The sequence below is a fragment of the Acomys russatus genome, chromosome 6, assembly GCF_903995435.1.
Source record: "Acomys russatus chromosome 6, mAcoRus1.1, whole genome shotgun sequence".
NCBI classification, from domain to species: domain Eukaryota; kingdom Metazoa; phylum Chordata; class Mammalia; order Rodentia; family Muridae; genus Acomys; species Acomys russatus.
The window spans coordinates 70,696,282-70,710,811 of record NC_067142.1 but is presented as its reverse complement, the minus strand read 5'-3'; the positions used below and the strand labels follow the sequence as shown (position 1 = coordinate 70,710,811).

Here is a 14,530-nt window from a genome sequence, read left to right as displayed (position 1 = left end):
TACACATACCTGTAATAAGCATGCCATGGTTGGCATCATATATCATGGAGTAAATCTGCATGTCTCCTGGCCCTCCTTGGCTATCGTGGAAGACTTGCAGTACTGATAGAGTCTGTATGTCCCACACTCGGAAGACCTGGGGAGTAAGCAGAGTTCACCAGCTTATACACTGTTTCTCTCACTCAGGACAGTTAATTCTTTAAAGTGAATTATGCTCTAATAAGCTTGTAGTGGAATGAGACTTACACTGGGAGCTCAGAGGTGCTCTGAGTCAACTGAGTTCTTGGTTCCCATATTGTCTGTTAATGCAGAGTGACCAGCTACAAAGCACTGCTTAAATGTATGTCTTTACTCACTAGACTTTTACCCACTATTCACAATACTGAGGAAACAGAACTTGTCTAGATGTCTATTAGGAGATGAATGGATAAAGAAGGTGTGCTATACATACAGAATAGAAACTTGTATGGCCATCAAGAAAAATAAAGTTATGGCATTCACAAGAAAATAGACGTAACTGGAAATCACATTAAGTGAAATAAACCAGACTGAGAAAAAAAATACTTCACATCTTCTCTTATATGGAAACTAGACTTTAAATTGAAAGTGTGTGTTTATATGTGTGTCACTAGATCATAAAGCTAAAAAGGGTATTGTGAGGGAGGAAGTAGAAATGCTAAGGGAAGTTAGAATTAGTGAAACTAACAGAAGAGAAGGGCATCTGAAGACAGGGAATCAACTGTGGGGACGTAAAGGGGGAAATAAATGAGAAGGAAATATAGTGGCACAGACGCATGGAGATGCCATGCTTGGGTATGTGTAATATGCTAGTGCCTTTGAGAGAAAAGAGTACCAATACTGATGAGGTTCTACCGGTGCCTGTTGTGTTCTGTCAACAGCTCTACCCAGGGGCTGCAGTCTTCTTGGGAAGGTGCTGGAGCAAAGCTTGGGAGAGCCTACCAAAAACCAGTCAGCCCTGGAGAAACTTAGGAAGAAAACGAAAACAAAGCATTTTAGAAAGAGGTTGGGTTGGTTTAAGGGACAAGCACAGGAGAGTCTCACTCTCACTAAACAATTCTTTGGGGTGACAGAGTGGCACATTTACAAGCCATGATTAAATCTTGTACAGTGAGTATAAATAAATTATATAAAAGATCGTGGTCTGGCATCAGTATAAGTAAAAATGCTGATTTTTTTCAAAAAAATTGGGAATGCGATCATTTATTTTAAAAAAGGACTTTTTTAGCTTTGAGAAAAACATTGAATTATGAAGACGATTAAACGTTCAGAATAAAAAGGGGGACTAAAGTCACTAGCCACAAAATATCATAGAAAAGCACAAGAGAAAGTCTTTGCCTGCAACCCTCTGTAGGGAGCAGCTAATAAGTAATGATAAAGGGAGTTTGAGACTTTAAGCATTCTGTATTCCAAAAAAATGCATGCTCCAATTCAGTAATGACTTCTGGCTTTTCTTCTGTCAAGCTTCATGACAGTTATTAGTCAAGGGCATTAATACATCCACTTTCCCCCTTGATGAGTGTCTGTTACAGAAAGAGCACAGTAGACAGACTATTGGAGTTTTAGGAGTTAGTCTCAGATTCATAGAAGACAGTACAGTGTCCTCGTCCCTAAAGGTGCAACACTAACAAGACACTCACTCAGAATTCATGTGCACCCAGTGACTGGGGATCTGGGACAGGGGCTTCACTCAAGTGCAGTGACCAATGGAAATGCTATTACTATCACAACAAAGTACAGACAGGTGACAGGAGAGGATGGGTCATTATGCTGCACTCTTAAGTACTCTTTCTATGGAAACCATGAGCAGGGTGACACAGTGAAACATCATCATTAGAGTCCATCTTTAAAACCACAGTACCGTTTAGATGGGTTGAGCAATTTAGGAACAGATTCATCCGTCATAGATTAAGAGAGTCTGAGGTTTTACCTGCCTTTCTGAACTTTACCCAATAGCTACAAGAAGTTAATTACTGAATCAAATTGGGCTGACTCATTGGATTACATAATTTTACGTTGTGAGGAGCCTGGAAATGTGTGAGGTGATAAAACCCCTTTGAGAGACATCATCATGGACAAATGGTACATTTGAGAATTGGGGTAAGTACAAATGGAATATGTACAGCTATACATGGATGGCAGGTACTTACATGGTATTTATAAGGAGTTCAATGCAAAATTGTTTACTGAGTTGCTATACACACACACATGTGCACGCACACACACACACACATACACACACACTCACATACACATAAATCTCTTAGCAATGTTTAAGTGGGCTTGCTAATTTTATTATCTTTTTCTCACATTTTTCCCTCTGTGATAATTTTCAAGTTAAAAAAGAAAGGTGATGCTTTCCTGGAGGCCTGCCAGACCCAGGGACACCAGGTAAGCCCCTCACTCCCCAACCCCATGCCCACTAATTTCTTTGAAATTACCCCCAACAGTGGTAGACTGCACCCCATACCCTGATCTCCACTTATGGAGGCCTGCAGTCACCAGGGACAAACAGGTAAGATCCTGCTCCAAGCCCTTAACACCCATATTTCTGTAAAACACACCTATCAGACTTAAACTGCACCCCCCCCTCCTGCACTCCATTTTCCAGCCTAGCATCTGGACTGCTTTCCTGGAGGCCTGTAAGCACCGGGTGCCCCAGGTCACACAGGTATTAGGGACCTTAGAAACAGAGTAGCTGGCACCCCAAGGACCATGCAGGTTACAAAACACCAGAGGAGACACCCTACAGGACCTGGAAAACTCCAGGCTACTCAGGCCAGTAGACAGAGAGAGAACAGAAACCATGGAGAAAATATCAAAAAAAAAAAAAAAAAAAAAACAAGAAAAACAAAAAAACCCAACAAAGATAAACTCAGAAATCAGCATCTAAACCTATAATAACTAGATGCTAAAGGCTGACATAAAAACACAACAGCAGCCAGGGAAATATGGCTCCACTAGAGCCCAGTTATCCTGGATACTCTAACACAGCTGAAGCGCCAGAAAACAACCTTAAATCCAATCATATGAAGATGATGGAGGCCATAAAAGAGGAAATAGATAAATCCTTTTAAAAATACAGGAACATAGAGTCAAACAGGTGAAGGAAATGAATAAATCTGTGAGACATGAACATGGAAATAGAAACAATAAAGAAAGCACAGACATGGGGAATCCTGGAGATGGAAAACACAGAGAAGAAAACAGGAACTACAGACACAAGCATCACCAACAGAAGATGCTTGTGATGGAAGCGAGACTCTCAGGCATAGAAGAAACAATAGAAGGAACCAATTCAAGGACTAGACCTAGGCCCTCTATACAGATGTAGCCAATGGACAGCTCAGGCTACATGTGGGTCCACATGTAAGTATCTATGTATGTTTAGGCTCAGCCTCCATGTGCTTGACTTTAAAAACACACAGCTTCGTTTGGATTCTATTATTTTCTTCCTGTTACCTTTGCGGAGGAAAGGCTGATGACGTGTTGCTCTTTCTCATTGCTTACGATCTCTATAATGCTGAACATGTGCCCCACCAGCTTCCCGACTGGCTTGGTGCTGATGTTGGGGTGCCACAGCCGGAGGACTTTATCATCTCCTGGAAAGGATGACAGTGACAGAGGCCTTATATTCTCAAGCGCTCTAAGATTAACCATGTTTTTATCTCGGTTATTGTGGTGAAACCCTGGGACCAAAGCAACTTAGGGAGGAAAAGGTTCATTTTAACTGACAGTTTCAGGTTATAGCCCACCCCAGCAGGGGCTTCAGGGCACAGGGAATTGAGAACAGCTGGTCACAACACACCTGGAGTCAAGGGCAATAGCAAATGAATGCACATGAGCTTGTGTTCATGTAGCTTCCTCTGCTTTTCTACTGTGGGGATTGACGTAGTCTACTTCATGCTGGGAGCTTCCTACATCGATTAACACAATCCTCATAGGTATGCCCAGCAGCCAACTGGAGCCTGCCTAGGTATGCCCAGAGGCCAACTGGAGCCTGCCTAGGTATGCCCAGAGGCCAACTGGAGCCTGCCTAGGTATGCCCAGAGGCCAACTGGAGCCTGCCTAGCCCTCTCTGAGGTCTTCCTGCAAGTGATTCCAGGTTAGGGCAAACTGACCACTAAACTTCACCGCCACGAAAAGTATCTCCCAATCAGTTAGATCCTGATCATTTTTTTTCTTGTTTCTTTTTCTTTTTAATGTTTTTTATTTAAATAATTTATTCCAATCTTATCCCGATTGTTATCCCCCCTTTCCCTCCCCCCCCTTTCACCCTTTGCCCCTCCTCTAGGCCTGTGACACTGATCATTTTTTCTAATAAGCCACAGCCCACATCTCCTTATAGGTGTCCTTCTGTGAGTGACTTGTGAGGCATTAGCCTTGTCTAAGATCTGACTGTGATTCTCATATTTTCACATGCAAATGTGAATTCTCATAAATATTTCATGAGTACTTTTCTTGATTCAATACTTCCTTACTCTGCCATGCATTAATCCATTATTTATACTTTATTTACTTGCAAAACATATTTCAGGCAGCTGGTCTTTTGTTTTTCACAGCCGTAAATTATGCAAACGTTATAATAATAAAAGAAATCAAGGGGAGAGGCAAACTGCTCATAATCTCTAGTATGAACAAATCATCTGCCTTTTATTTGCCCATTTTCCTTTTTCCTACAGAGCCACAAGCACAAGCAATTTATATGTAATTACCATCATAGCATAGTTTTTGTCTCTTAATTGTTAAAATCATCTGGTACATAGTAAAACAATGAAACAGTATAGAAGGGTGACAGTTTTGTTAAAAAAAAAAAAAATTTCCTAACCTGCCCCCACCCAGCCTCAATTTCTAATTCTATTTCGTATAGGAAGACATTGTTAACATTTTTTGGGGTGTGTGTGTGTGTGTGTGTGTGTGTGTGTGTAACCACTATGTGTCAGTGTGAACATCAGAGGTTAAGTTCAAATAAATGTCTTCATCAAGTGTGCTCCATCTTAGTTTTGAGTCAGGGTCTGTCCCTGAGCCTGGAACTCATCCTTTCAGAAGTGGGTGGGAGTCTGGGGAACCAGCCTGTCTCTGGGCCCCAGCACCAGGGCTTACAGGTGGACATTGCTGCTCCCAGCTTTGAGTGGGGTTTGGGGATCTGAATTCATGTCCTCATGTGTTTGCTATTAATGTTTTAAATATAAATATGATCTCTGGATTTATGTCTACATCCATTATATTTTGTTGATGAGACAGGGTCTAATAATATGTCTCCCTGGTAATAAACTTCCAAGCTACCATGATTTTGATTTTAAGTGCAATTTCAGTTTCTCTACATTTAAAACTTTCTCCTTCTTTTTCTCTTCCTTCCTTAATTGTTGAGACAGGCTCTTACTGTGTAGTGCAGACTTACCTGAAACTCACCACCCTCCTGCCTCCACTTCCCAAGTGTGGAATTACAGGTATGTCTCACCGTGCATGGCTACTCACTCTTATTGTCGTCTGACACTGTAATTGCATGTATGTGTGGTGTGTGTTATAACATTCAACACTTATATACAGGATGTAATGATTAGATCAGGATAATATCTTTTTATCTCAGAAATGTGTTAATGAACATATATATATATATATATATATATATATATATATATATATATATATATATATACTGTCTACTGTGAAATATTCAATTAATTGCTTTCATTTTAAAATCCTGCCTAATATTAAACTATTCAATTAATTGATTTCAACCATAGTTTACCCTACTATGCAACAGAATGTTGCAAGGCATCCCACTGTGTGGCCCTAACCACCAACCATCTGTCCTCATCCCTCCCTCCCTTGCTCAGGCCCTGGGTATCCACTATCTACTCTCTTTAAGATCAACTTTGTGGTTTCCCATAGACAGAGAATGTGTAATATTTGTCTTTCTATGTTTGCCTTGTTTCATCAGCATGATATATTCAAGTTTGTCCATGATGCTACAAATGATGGAAGACCACTTGTTTTTTTATATAATTAAATAACTTTCCATTGATAGTTCATAGTTTCTTAACCATTGTCTAGGACATATTGTTCTCTGGTTCCAGATTTTCTTCTACATATAAATTTATATTATTACACATATATACAATATATTACCTATAGCAAGAAGAACCATGACACAATCAGAAATTATATAATTGTTACATCCTTAGTGTTTTGGCTATCTGTATTTGACAGCCATGAGGAAGACATCTTTCCTATCTTGGTGCATCTAAATTTCTGAATGTAAATCAATCTCCATCACATCTTGTCATTATCAACTTAAAACACCTATCTAGACCTAAAAACATCTTAACCCCTACACAACTAAGCTTCGTTGTAAAACTAAGCCACCTGGTCTTCAGCTCCCTCAGAGACTTGAGAAGGAATAAACTTGATTACCTGAGTATGCTGGGAGTGCAGGTTAGTGGCTTTCCAAATGGAAAGATGACAGAGACAGTTTTCTACCTGAATAGTCACCCAAAACTCTCTATAACATTAGAGCATCTTCTTCAGCCTTCTGGCCCAATATATCTGACGGACATATTTGTGAGGCAGGAATTATTGAGGACTTGCTTACCCTGTCTTGACATAATTTGGCCGTCGACTCTGCCTGCATCCATGCTTGTCCTTTTTTAAGGGGGAATTCTGTCTGTGGTAGAGATAAAGACCTTTTGCCCAGTGCCTTGTTTGCCACATTTGAAGCCATCTCCATAAGGAGGTTCTTTGATGCTCATCATCCTCTTTGAGGTACTCTGGGTGTTGCCAGGAGTTAACCTATCTTATTATCAATGAATCTTTAGAGTATTAAAAACATTTTTAAATGCCATATTCTGCATGTCTCTAGGGTTTTTGAAGACCTTTTCTACCAAACCTTCCTTACCTTTCTATCAAGTCATATCTATTTGCTGCACCTAAGATATATGTTCTTGTGGTAAGAATAGACTAGCAATTGACATGACCATGATTTAGTCTACTAACTTTTAATTTGTATAATTTATTTCTTCTAAACAGCTTGCTATAGCACTTTCAAAACATTGGAAGTAAACCTTGTATTATAATTGAGCTATATGGGTACAATATCTCATATTAGAGCAGAAATATACATAATGTAAATGAAGAATAATCTAGAATTAAACTTATTTTGCCTCTCTATACAAAATTCTATACCAGTGAATTAAAAATACCTTGTGAATGACAATTGAGGCATTAAGTTGAGGAGTAGATTCATTAATCTACTTTTTGTTCTATCTTCCCTATATATTTCTATTTTCCCCCTTCTTTCTTTTCAACCCCTTTCTCCAAACAGGATGTAAATGTCCAGTATGCTGTGAGGAATGCATCCTGTAAGGTCTGATTCAATATCAGTGTCTGGTTCTTTTGTTCTGAAAGCATGTAATTTCTCACAAGCATTATACAGTCCTAAAATTATAAGCGTGCACGATGCACAGAATATTTAAGCTGAATTTTCTTTTACTTTATTCACCAATGCTGCAAGACACAGCCCATTTGCATGTTCACACTTGTTTTTGAGATTAGTTGTTAACAGTAAGTTTCTAGAATGGAAACACTATATTAAATCATGTTTATGACTTTAAAACACACTGCCAAGTCCTTTCCTAAATGCTTCTACCGCATCATAAGGCCAGTAGATTCGCAGTCTGACCAGCACATGGATGCTGAGATTTAAAGTATGAACAATGCTAAGCAGCTAAAAGGATACTGCCCTTGGCTTTATATGAGTTCTAATGAGCAAACTCAGTTCCCTGTGCTTCTGCAGCAAGTGCTCTTGCATGAAGCCACCCCAACTCCTTTATTCCACTTTCTATGATTCCAAACACACCATATCTAAATCACTAAACTGAGCAATTTAACATTTTAAATAATTTACTCCGTAAGAGTTCAGTTCTTATAAGAATGTTGGATCCTACAACTTCTAGAATATATCATCTTGGAATTCCCTGATATTCATGACTCAGCTTCCAGGATGATATTCAATGAGTTATTTGTGAAATAAAAAAATCCAATATCTTTTTTTTAAAAAATCTATATTTTAAAAATCATTACAGTTTACTCTTTTTAAAAACACAAATTATAGCCATGCATTTGTACAAATAATAAAGGCTGCTTTGAGCAAATAAATTCCAAAATAATATGACACAAACAATAAAATGTTTCTTCGTAGTCATGTAAAATCTTAGCTCGCATAGTTCACTCACTGAACGTTAGTACATGACCACCCAACTGCAAGGAACCTGGGCAAGACAGTCTAACTGGGTGCCTAGGAAGAGAAGATCTGTATGTGGTGCAAAACTAATGAGCCTCTGCATGCATGTGCATATGTGTGTGATAAATGAAAACACTCAAGCATATATTTGTGTGTTTTCATAGTGTGTGTGCACACCTGCCTCTGGCTGCTTGAGGAAATCAGAAAAGATCCTTTGGGTACCACTCTTTCTTTCTACCTTGTTCTAGTCAGGTTCTCATAACCAAAGGACAGTTATATATAAATCCTAAAATTTAACTTGCCTATTTCACTTTATCTGCTAGCATGTATCTGGCCACCCACAGGACCGACTTGCCTACAAATGCTAGAACTTTTGCTAAAGCAGGCATGTCTATGCTGAAAGAGCCAGTTAGGTATGGGAGACAACTGGGTGACTTGGTAGCTGGATATTCATAGGTTAGCCAAGAATGATAGATACAGATGCTCCAGTGATTCTGATTGTTTTGTCGGGGACCCGAGAAGAAAGAATTATAGCATTTTCTCTACCCTTTTCATTCTCTCCCAATCCAGTTCTTCAACAATATACCAGAATACTTCCATCCTTTAAAATAAGAACTGAGTGCCATGTCAAAGTACCATCCTACTCCATAATGCTTATTTATTGACTCTTCTTTGGGACAGCACCCTCTTCTGGCGTATGGTGGTACCCTACCAGGGAACACACAGTAAACTCATCAAGCAGTTACTGGAGTGTTCCACTAGGTGGCTTTGAGAAGTCACAGCTGGGGTGTTAAGTGCTAAGTGTCAAAGGATGGTGTCAGGGAGAACATGCATCAAACTAAAAAACAGAGCCTTTGTTGGATGCTCATCTAGTTCCTTTGTGAAGGTTAATTGTTTTGTTTAGGTGCTCAGATCTTGGCGTAGTATGAGAAGAAGGCTGAAAAGCCAGGACTCAGATGGCTATTTTCTATTGACCAAATGTGCCCTCTCAAAAATCCTTGTTGAAGCAATAACCATCAATGTGGAGGTGTTTGGGAATAAAGCGATGTGGAGACGGCTTTACAGAAGGTCATAAGAATGCGGTCCTCATAAGAAAGAAGAGGAACCAGGCAGTTGCTCATCTCCCCAGCACACGAGGCCACCGACACACCACAATGATGGCCCTTACTAGGAGGTGACCATCTTAATACTTTGATCTTGGACTCAAAGCCTCCAGAACTCTAAGATAATGAAATGTTGTTTGAGCTATATAATCTATGTTTTGTTGTTATGATAGCTCAATCTTATTAATACAGCCATCAACTAATAAAGGACAGATAAGCAGGGCATTTTTACATTTATATGTTAAGAGCAATAATAAAACTTTCTTGAAAATTACTACCTACATGGAAATTTGCTACATTTGTAAAGATACAAAAATTGTAGATATTACTCTTCCCCAATATTTACTTTAAAATTACAACATTTTTACATATTGATTTTGTGTGCACATGTGTATATGTGTGGGGTGGGAAACATGTGTGTGCTATGGTACATTTGTTGAGGTCAAAGGACAACTTATAAGAATTATCTCTCTTTTTCTATTAGGAGCATCCCAGAGCTTGAACTCAGGGTTGGCAGGCTTGGAGGCAAGCGCCTTTACCTAATGAGCCATCTGACCCAAAGTCTACTTTTGAAGAAGAACAAGTCAAATGCTTTTGACCTGAACCCTGGCATTTCCTCTCCAATGCTTCCCCTGCTCTCTCTTCCTGGTCCCTGTTGGAGTTAAAAGTTTTTCCCATGATCTCTGGGCCTCAGTCTTCCACAGCACTAATCCTATAATTGTAGCTGTTTTTCTGCTGTTTATATGATGAGCCTTGGACCTGTCATTTGTGGTGATGCTTGACAAAGAACAGGTGCATGTTTGCTTGCTAGGTAAGTACTGTAATTCCACTTTAATTTGAAATTGGGTGTATCATTTATTAGCTCTCTAATGGAGTATCTTGGGCTAGTGGTGCAATGACATAAACTACAGGTTTGGTGTGTGTATGTGTGTGTGTGTGTGTGTGTGTGTGTGTGTGTGTGTGTGAGAGAGAGAGAGAGAGAGAGAGAGAGAGAGAGAGGGGGGGGGGGGGGGGAATAAATGAACTCATACACCTTTAACTGAACAGATTCTGACTGTTTTAAGTCCCTGCTCTGTATAATGCATTCTATAAGAAGTTTGGGGAACGTGGGAGAAGCTTCCACACAGACATGTGAGTATGATTCCTGATTTGAAGTGTTTATAATCTAATATAGCCAGAAGGTAAGTGTGAAATATTTAGAGAGAAATTTATTCATAGGCAAATGCAAATATGAATAATCAGATGATTATATTTGATATAGTGTACTATTTATACCATTTATATTATAAATTATGGGTCATATGAAATTGATTCCCTGTTGTGTTATTTTCCATTTAACTCAATCTCTCTTTCCTCTCTCTCTCCTTTTTTCTAAGACAGGCTTTTCTTCTTTTAGCAAACTCATCTCTGCTGTGCGTCATTCAGCCCCAGTGCATCACTTTGGATGAAATGAGCTGGCTCGGATCACAGAGGATGGTGTGGGAGAATACCCTGATGCCTGGGATCATAGTGGTCCAGAAAAGAGAAAACTAGACTGAGGACAGAGATGGTTGACTCAACCTTAGCTCCACTAGCTGACTAGCTGCACAGCTTTGTGGCAAATTTTCTTTGCAGGAGCCTCCATTTCCTCCTGTATAAAATGATGATCCTTCAAGACTCTATCCTGATGCGTTTTAACTCTAGGAAGGCAAGGTTACTTCAAGGAAAGTAGAGAGCAAGCTAACATTGTTATGGCAACAAGGAAACCTTCAGGGACTCAGTACACGCTTCAGAGCAAATTCTGATAACGCAGCATCATTTCTCCCTCTCTGCTTTTCACCAGCAACAGCCAAGAAGCATGCTGTTACTAGGCATGTTCCAAATTCTGTACCCCAGGCCCACAAATACTGATAACAGTGACTGTAGCATCCCCGAAGTAGGTGTTACTATTCCCAGAGGAGGTAAGGCTCCCTCTCCGTGGACGACAGTCTGTGGCTTGTGTATCTCATAAAGTAGAGCAGAGGACTTGTGCCAGAGTCACCAGCAGCATATGCTGGACATAGAGCAAAGGCTCTTGGCTAAGTCACTAGTCAATAAGGTGCTGCTCTGAGGAAGAGATGTCTGCAGTTATTGAGACTTTGCCCTTTCTACTGATAGAGTCTCTACCAAAAGAATGTGTGTGGTGAAAAGTACCAGCGGCTCATTGATCACACGGCGACACATCTGATGGTTTTCACGACAGCCTCTTGAGCAGGGTTTTGCCTGTGTTCACGGCGGAGGTTCTATTGCTTCTATGGATGCAGTTTGTGTGGTGCCACCAGAAGGAGCAGAAAGGCCACGGGAAGCCACACTATGGAGCTCTTGAGACATACAGTGCTTCACTTATATCTCGCATTGCCGTCCTCACCATCATTTGTTGGCTCAGACTCAGCTTTGTATCAGAGCTGTCTGAACTTCTCGTATTCCGATCATTAGATTTTGAAATTGTGAAGGTTAGGAACACAGCCTGATGGTCCATAGCTCCTCATCCTTAACAGTTTTATAAAAACACTAGGATATAACATGAAAAAAAAAATGCATGCACTGTGCCTGAGTTATCAGAGGTGGGAGACTGGTTTTTTGTTTTGTTTTGTTTTGTTTTTTAATCTTCAGAACATTGCAAATGATGTACTTAGTTTTTGAAATGATAAATTAAAAACAACACTGTTTTTGTTTTAGCTTTTTCTAGTGTGATGGTCAACAAATAATGCTTAGAAACTTTAAAAGTTTGCTTTTGTTGCTGCTGTAGTTGTTTGTCGGTACCCAGTCTTGGTGGGTGGGTGGGTGGATGGGTGGGTGTTTGTTTTACATCTTTGTTTCCTGAAGAGCTCCTGTTTCTACCAAGCTCATCAAGTGTCCTGGCACACTGAGCAGGCAGCTGTGCTGGGCACCAGAGTGCTTGTGCATTTGTAGTCAGCAGCAGCACATGCAGTTTAGAGGCTCATGGCTGAGTCACTAATCAACAAGGGTATTGTCCCGGCGTTGGGATGTTTACAGTTACTGAGAATTTGCATCTTCTACTGACAGAGCTTCCACATCTGTGGGCACTCATTCAATAAGTCATGCCTGCTCGAAAGTACTAGCTGCTTGTCAGTCACGCTGCTCGACATTTGGTTGCCCCCATGAGAGCTCAAAACCCATAATTTACAGTATTTCTGGGCTGTTGTTGAGGATTTCATAGCAGATTGACACTGAGGTCGATGGCACCAATACCCTTGTCTACAAACAGTAAAGACATCCCCAGAACTTCCACAAAAATATTTCCCCTAGAACTATTTACAAACTAGACTTACAAAGAATTCTAAAACTGTTATCCGGAAAGTTTTGCTTTCTTTTGTGTGTGAACACAGAGGGGTGGTTGAGATTGTCATTCACATCTTAGAAGTCAAACCAGCTACTTGAGTACTGCGTAAAAAAGTTGTCTTGAACAGGATGCAAGGTTAGCCTGGTGTGGTGGCGCACACCTTTAATCCCAGCACTCTTGAGGCAGAGGCAGGTGGATCTCTGTGAGTTCGAGGCCAGCCCAGTCTACAAAGAGAGCCCAGGATAGCCAGGGCTCTGTGTATCAGAGAAACTCTGTCTCGAAAAACCAAACCAAACAAAAGGTTAATATTGTTATCTAATTCCAGGCATGCCCTGATGAGGCAGAATCTATTGCAGTTTGATTCTTAGACATTGTTATAGCTTGGAATTGGAATGTTCCCCATAACCCCAGTTTGCTTACTATTGAGAACTAGTGAAAGCTTTGGGAGGGGGAGCCCAGTGGAAGAATGCCCTGATGCCTGGGATCACAGTGGTCCAGAAAAGAGAAAACTAGACTTAGGGCAGAGATGGTTGACTCATTGTCCTACTTCTAAATATTACCATATGAAATGCCCACTTTTCTTATTAGTGTCACTAGCAGCAAGTGAATACTAAATGCTGTGCTATGGGACACTAGGCCGAGTGAATTACTTTTGAGACAGGGGCCTTTGTAGCATAGGAAATCCTTAAATCCCTGCTCCTCCTGTTTCTGTTTTCCCAGTGTTGACATTACTGGTGTGTATTACCACCCTCAGCCCCTGAACTAATTTAAATATTATGATTAACTCTATAAGTGAGTAGCACTACTAACTCCACTCAAGATGAGACTGAAGTTTTAAAGGGGTGAGTAACCTGCCCATCACATAGCCTACTAATGGATTTACACCCAGCCTGACTCCACAGCCTAGACTCAAAGTCATCCCAGTAGACCCAAGCAGAAATCTACATCCCAAAGTATGACACCACATTCCACCTGTCCATGAGGCTTTCTGTCATCCTTATCCTTCCCCTTGCTCTTGGTGAAGGACCATTCCCATCTACCTTGCTATCCCTTGAGTGTTGGTGTTCTTCAAGGTTCTGCCCTTGGCCTCTGATGTCGTCTTTGTCTCCTGGCTCTTGACCTTTCTGACCGTAGACATGTTTTGGAGATTTGAAAGATTTTAAACTCTCCAGGACAACGTACAAATGTCATTCTGCTTACAGGAACCGCAGGATTCCTTTTAAACTGTGGAGCTCATGGTCTCACACAGAAAAATAAATTCTAGAAAAGTTGAAGTCATAAAGGCAAACTGTGAAACACAGCAGTAAAGCAGAGGGAAATTCATTTCGCATTCTTGGGCTAAGGAAGGTGTTTTTCTTTTATTTTTGAGGTTATAATATTGTCACGTCACGTCTCCCTTCATGTTCCTTCCTCCAAACCCTTCCATATATCTCTCCTTCCTCTTGGTTTCTTTTTTTCATTAATTGTTCTTACATGCATGTGTGCATATGTCTGTACACATATGTTTCTAGACACAATCTTGCCAGTCTGAATAATGTTACTCATACCCATGTTTTGGCGGCTGACTATTTGGTATTGGACAACAGGTTGGTGTGTTCTTCCCTGAAGAAGACTATGTCTCCCTCTCTCTGCATTCCCTAGATGCCTGTAGTTCTTTGTGTGGGACTGAGGTCTTGTAGTCTTTCACCATCTCCACATTGGCACGTCTATTATTTTCCTGATTCAGTTCATGTTTGGGCAGTCATGTTGGTGAGACTATGGGTGTAGCTTCTGACATTGCTAAGAGACACATCTCCCAGCAAACTCCCCCATCCTCTGCCTCTTAGAATCTTTCTATCCCCTTTT

At 40.4% G+C, this 14,530-nt stretch overlaps 1 protein-coding gene across 2 annotated transcripts in view; it reads right to left on the bottom strand.

The window, feature by feature from the left end:
- Wdr64 (WD repeat domain 64) overlaps positions 1–14,530 on the bottom strand; it is a 104,996-nt gene that overhangs the window by 51,171 nt on the left and 39,295 nt on the right. For both annotated transcript variants that reach the window (XM_051148275.1, XM_051148276.1), the window contains exons 10-11: positions 3,481–3,620; positions 10–136 (exon numbers count right to left, since the gene is read on the bottom strand). In XM_051148275.1, the coding sequence (XP_051004232.1) occupies positions 10–136; positions 3,481–3,620 (267 nt within the window). The remainder of the gene's footprint in view (positions 1–9; positions 137–3,480; positions 3,621–14,530) is intronic.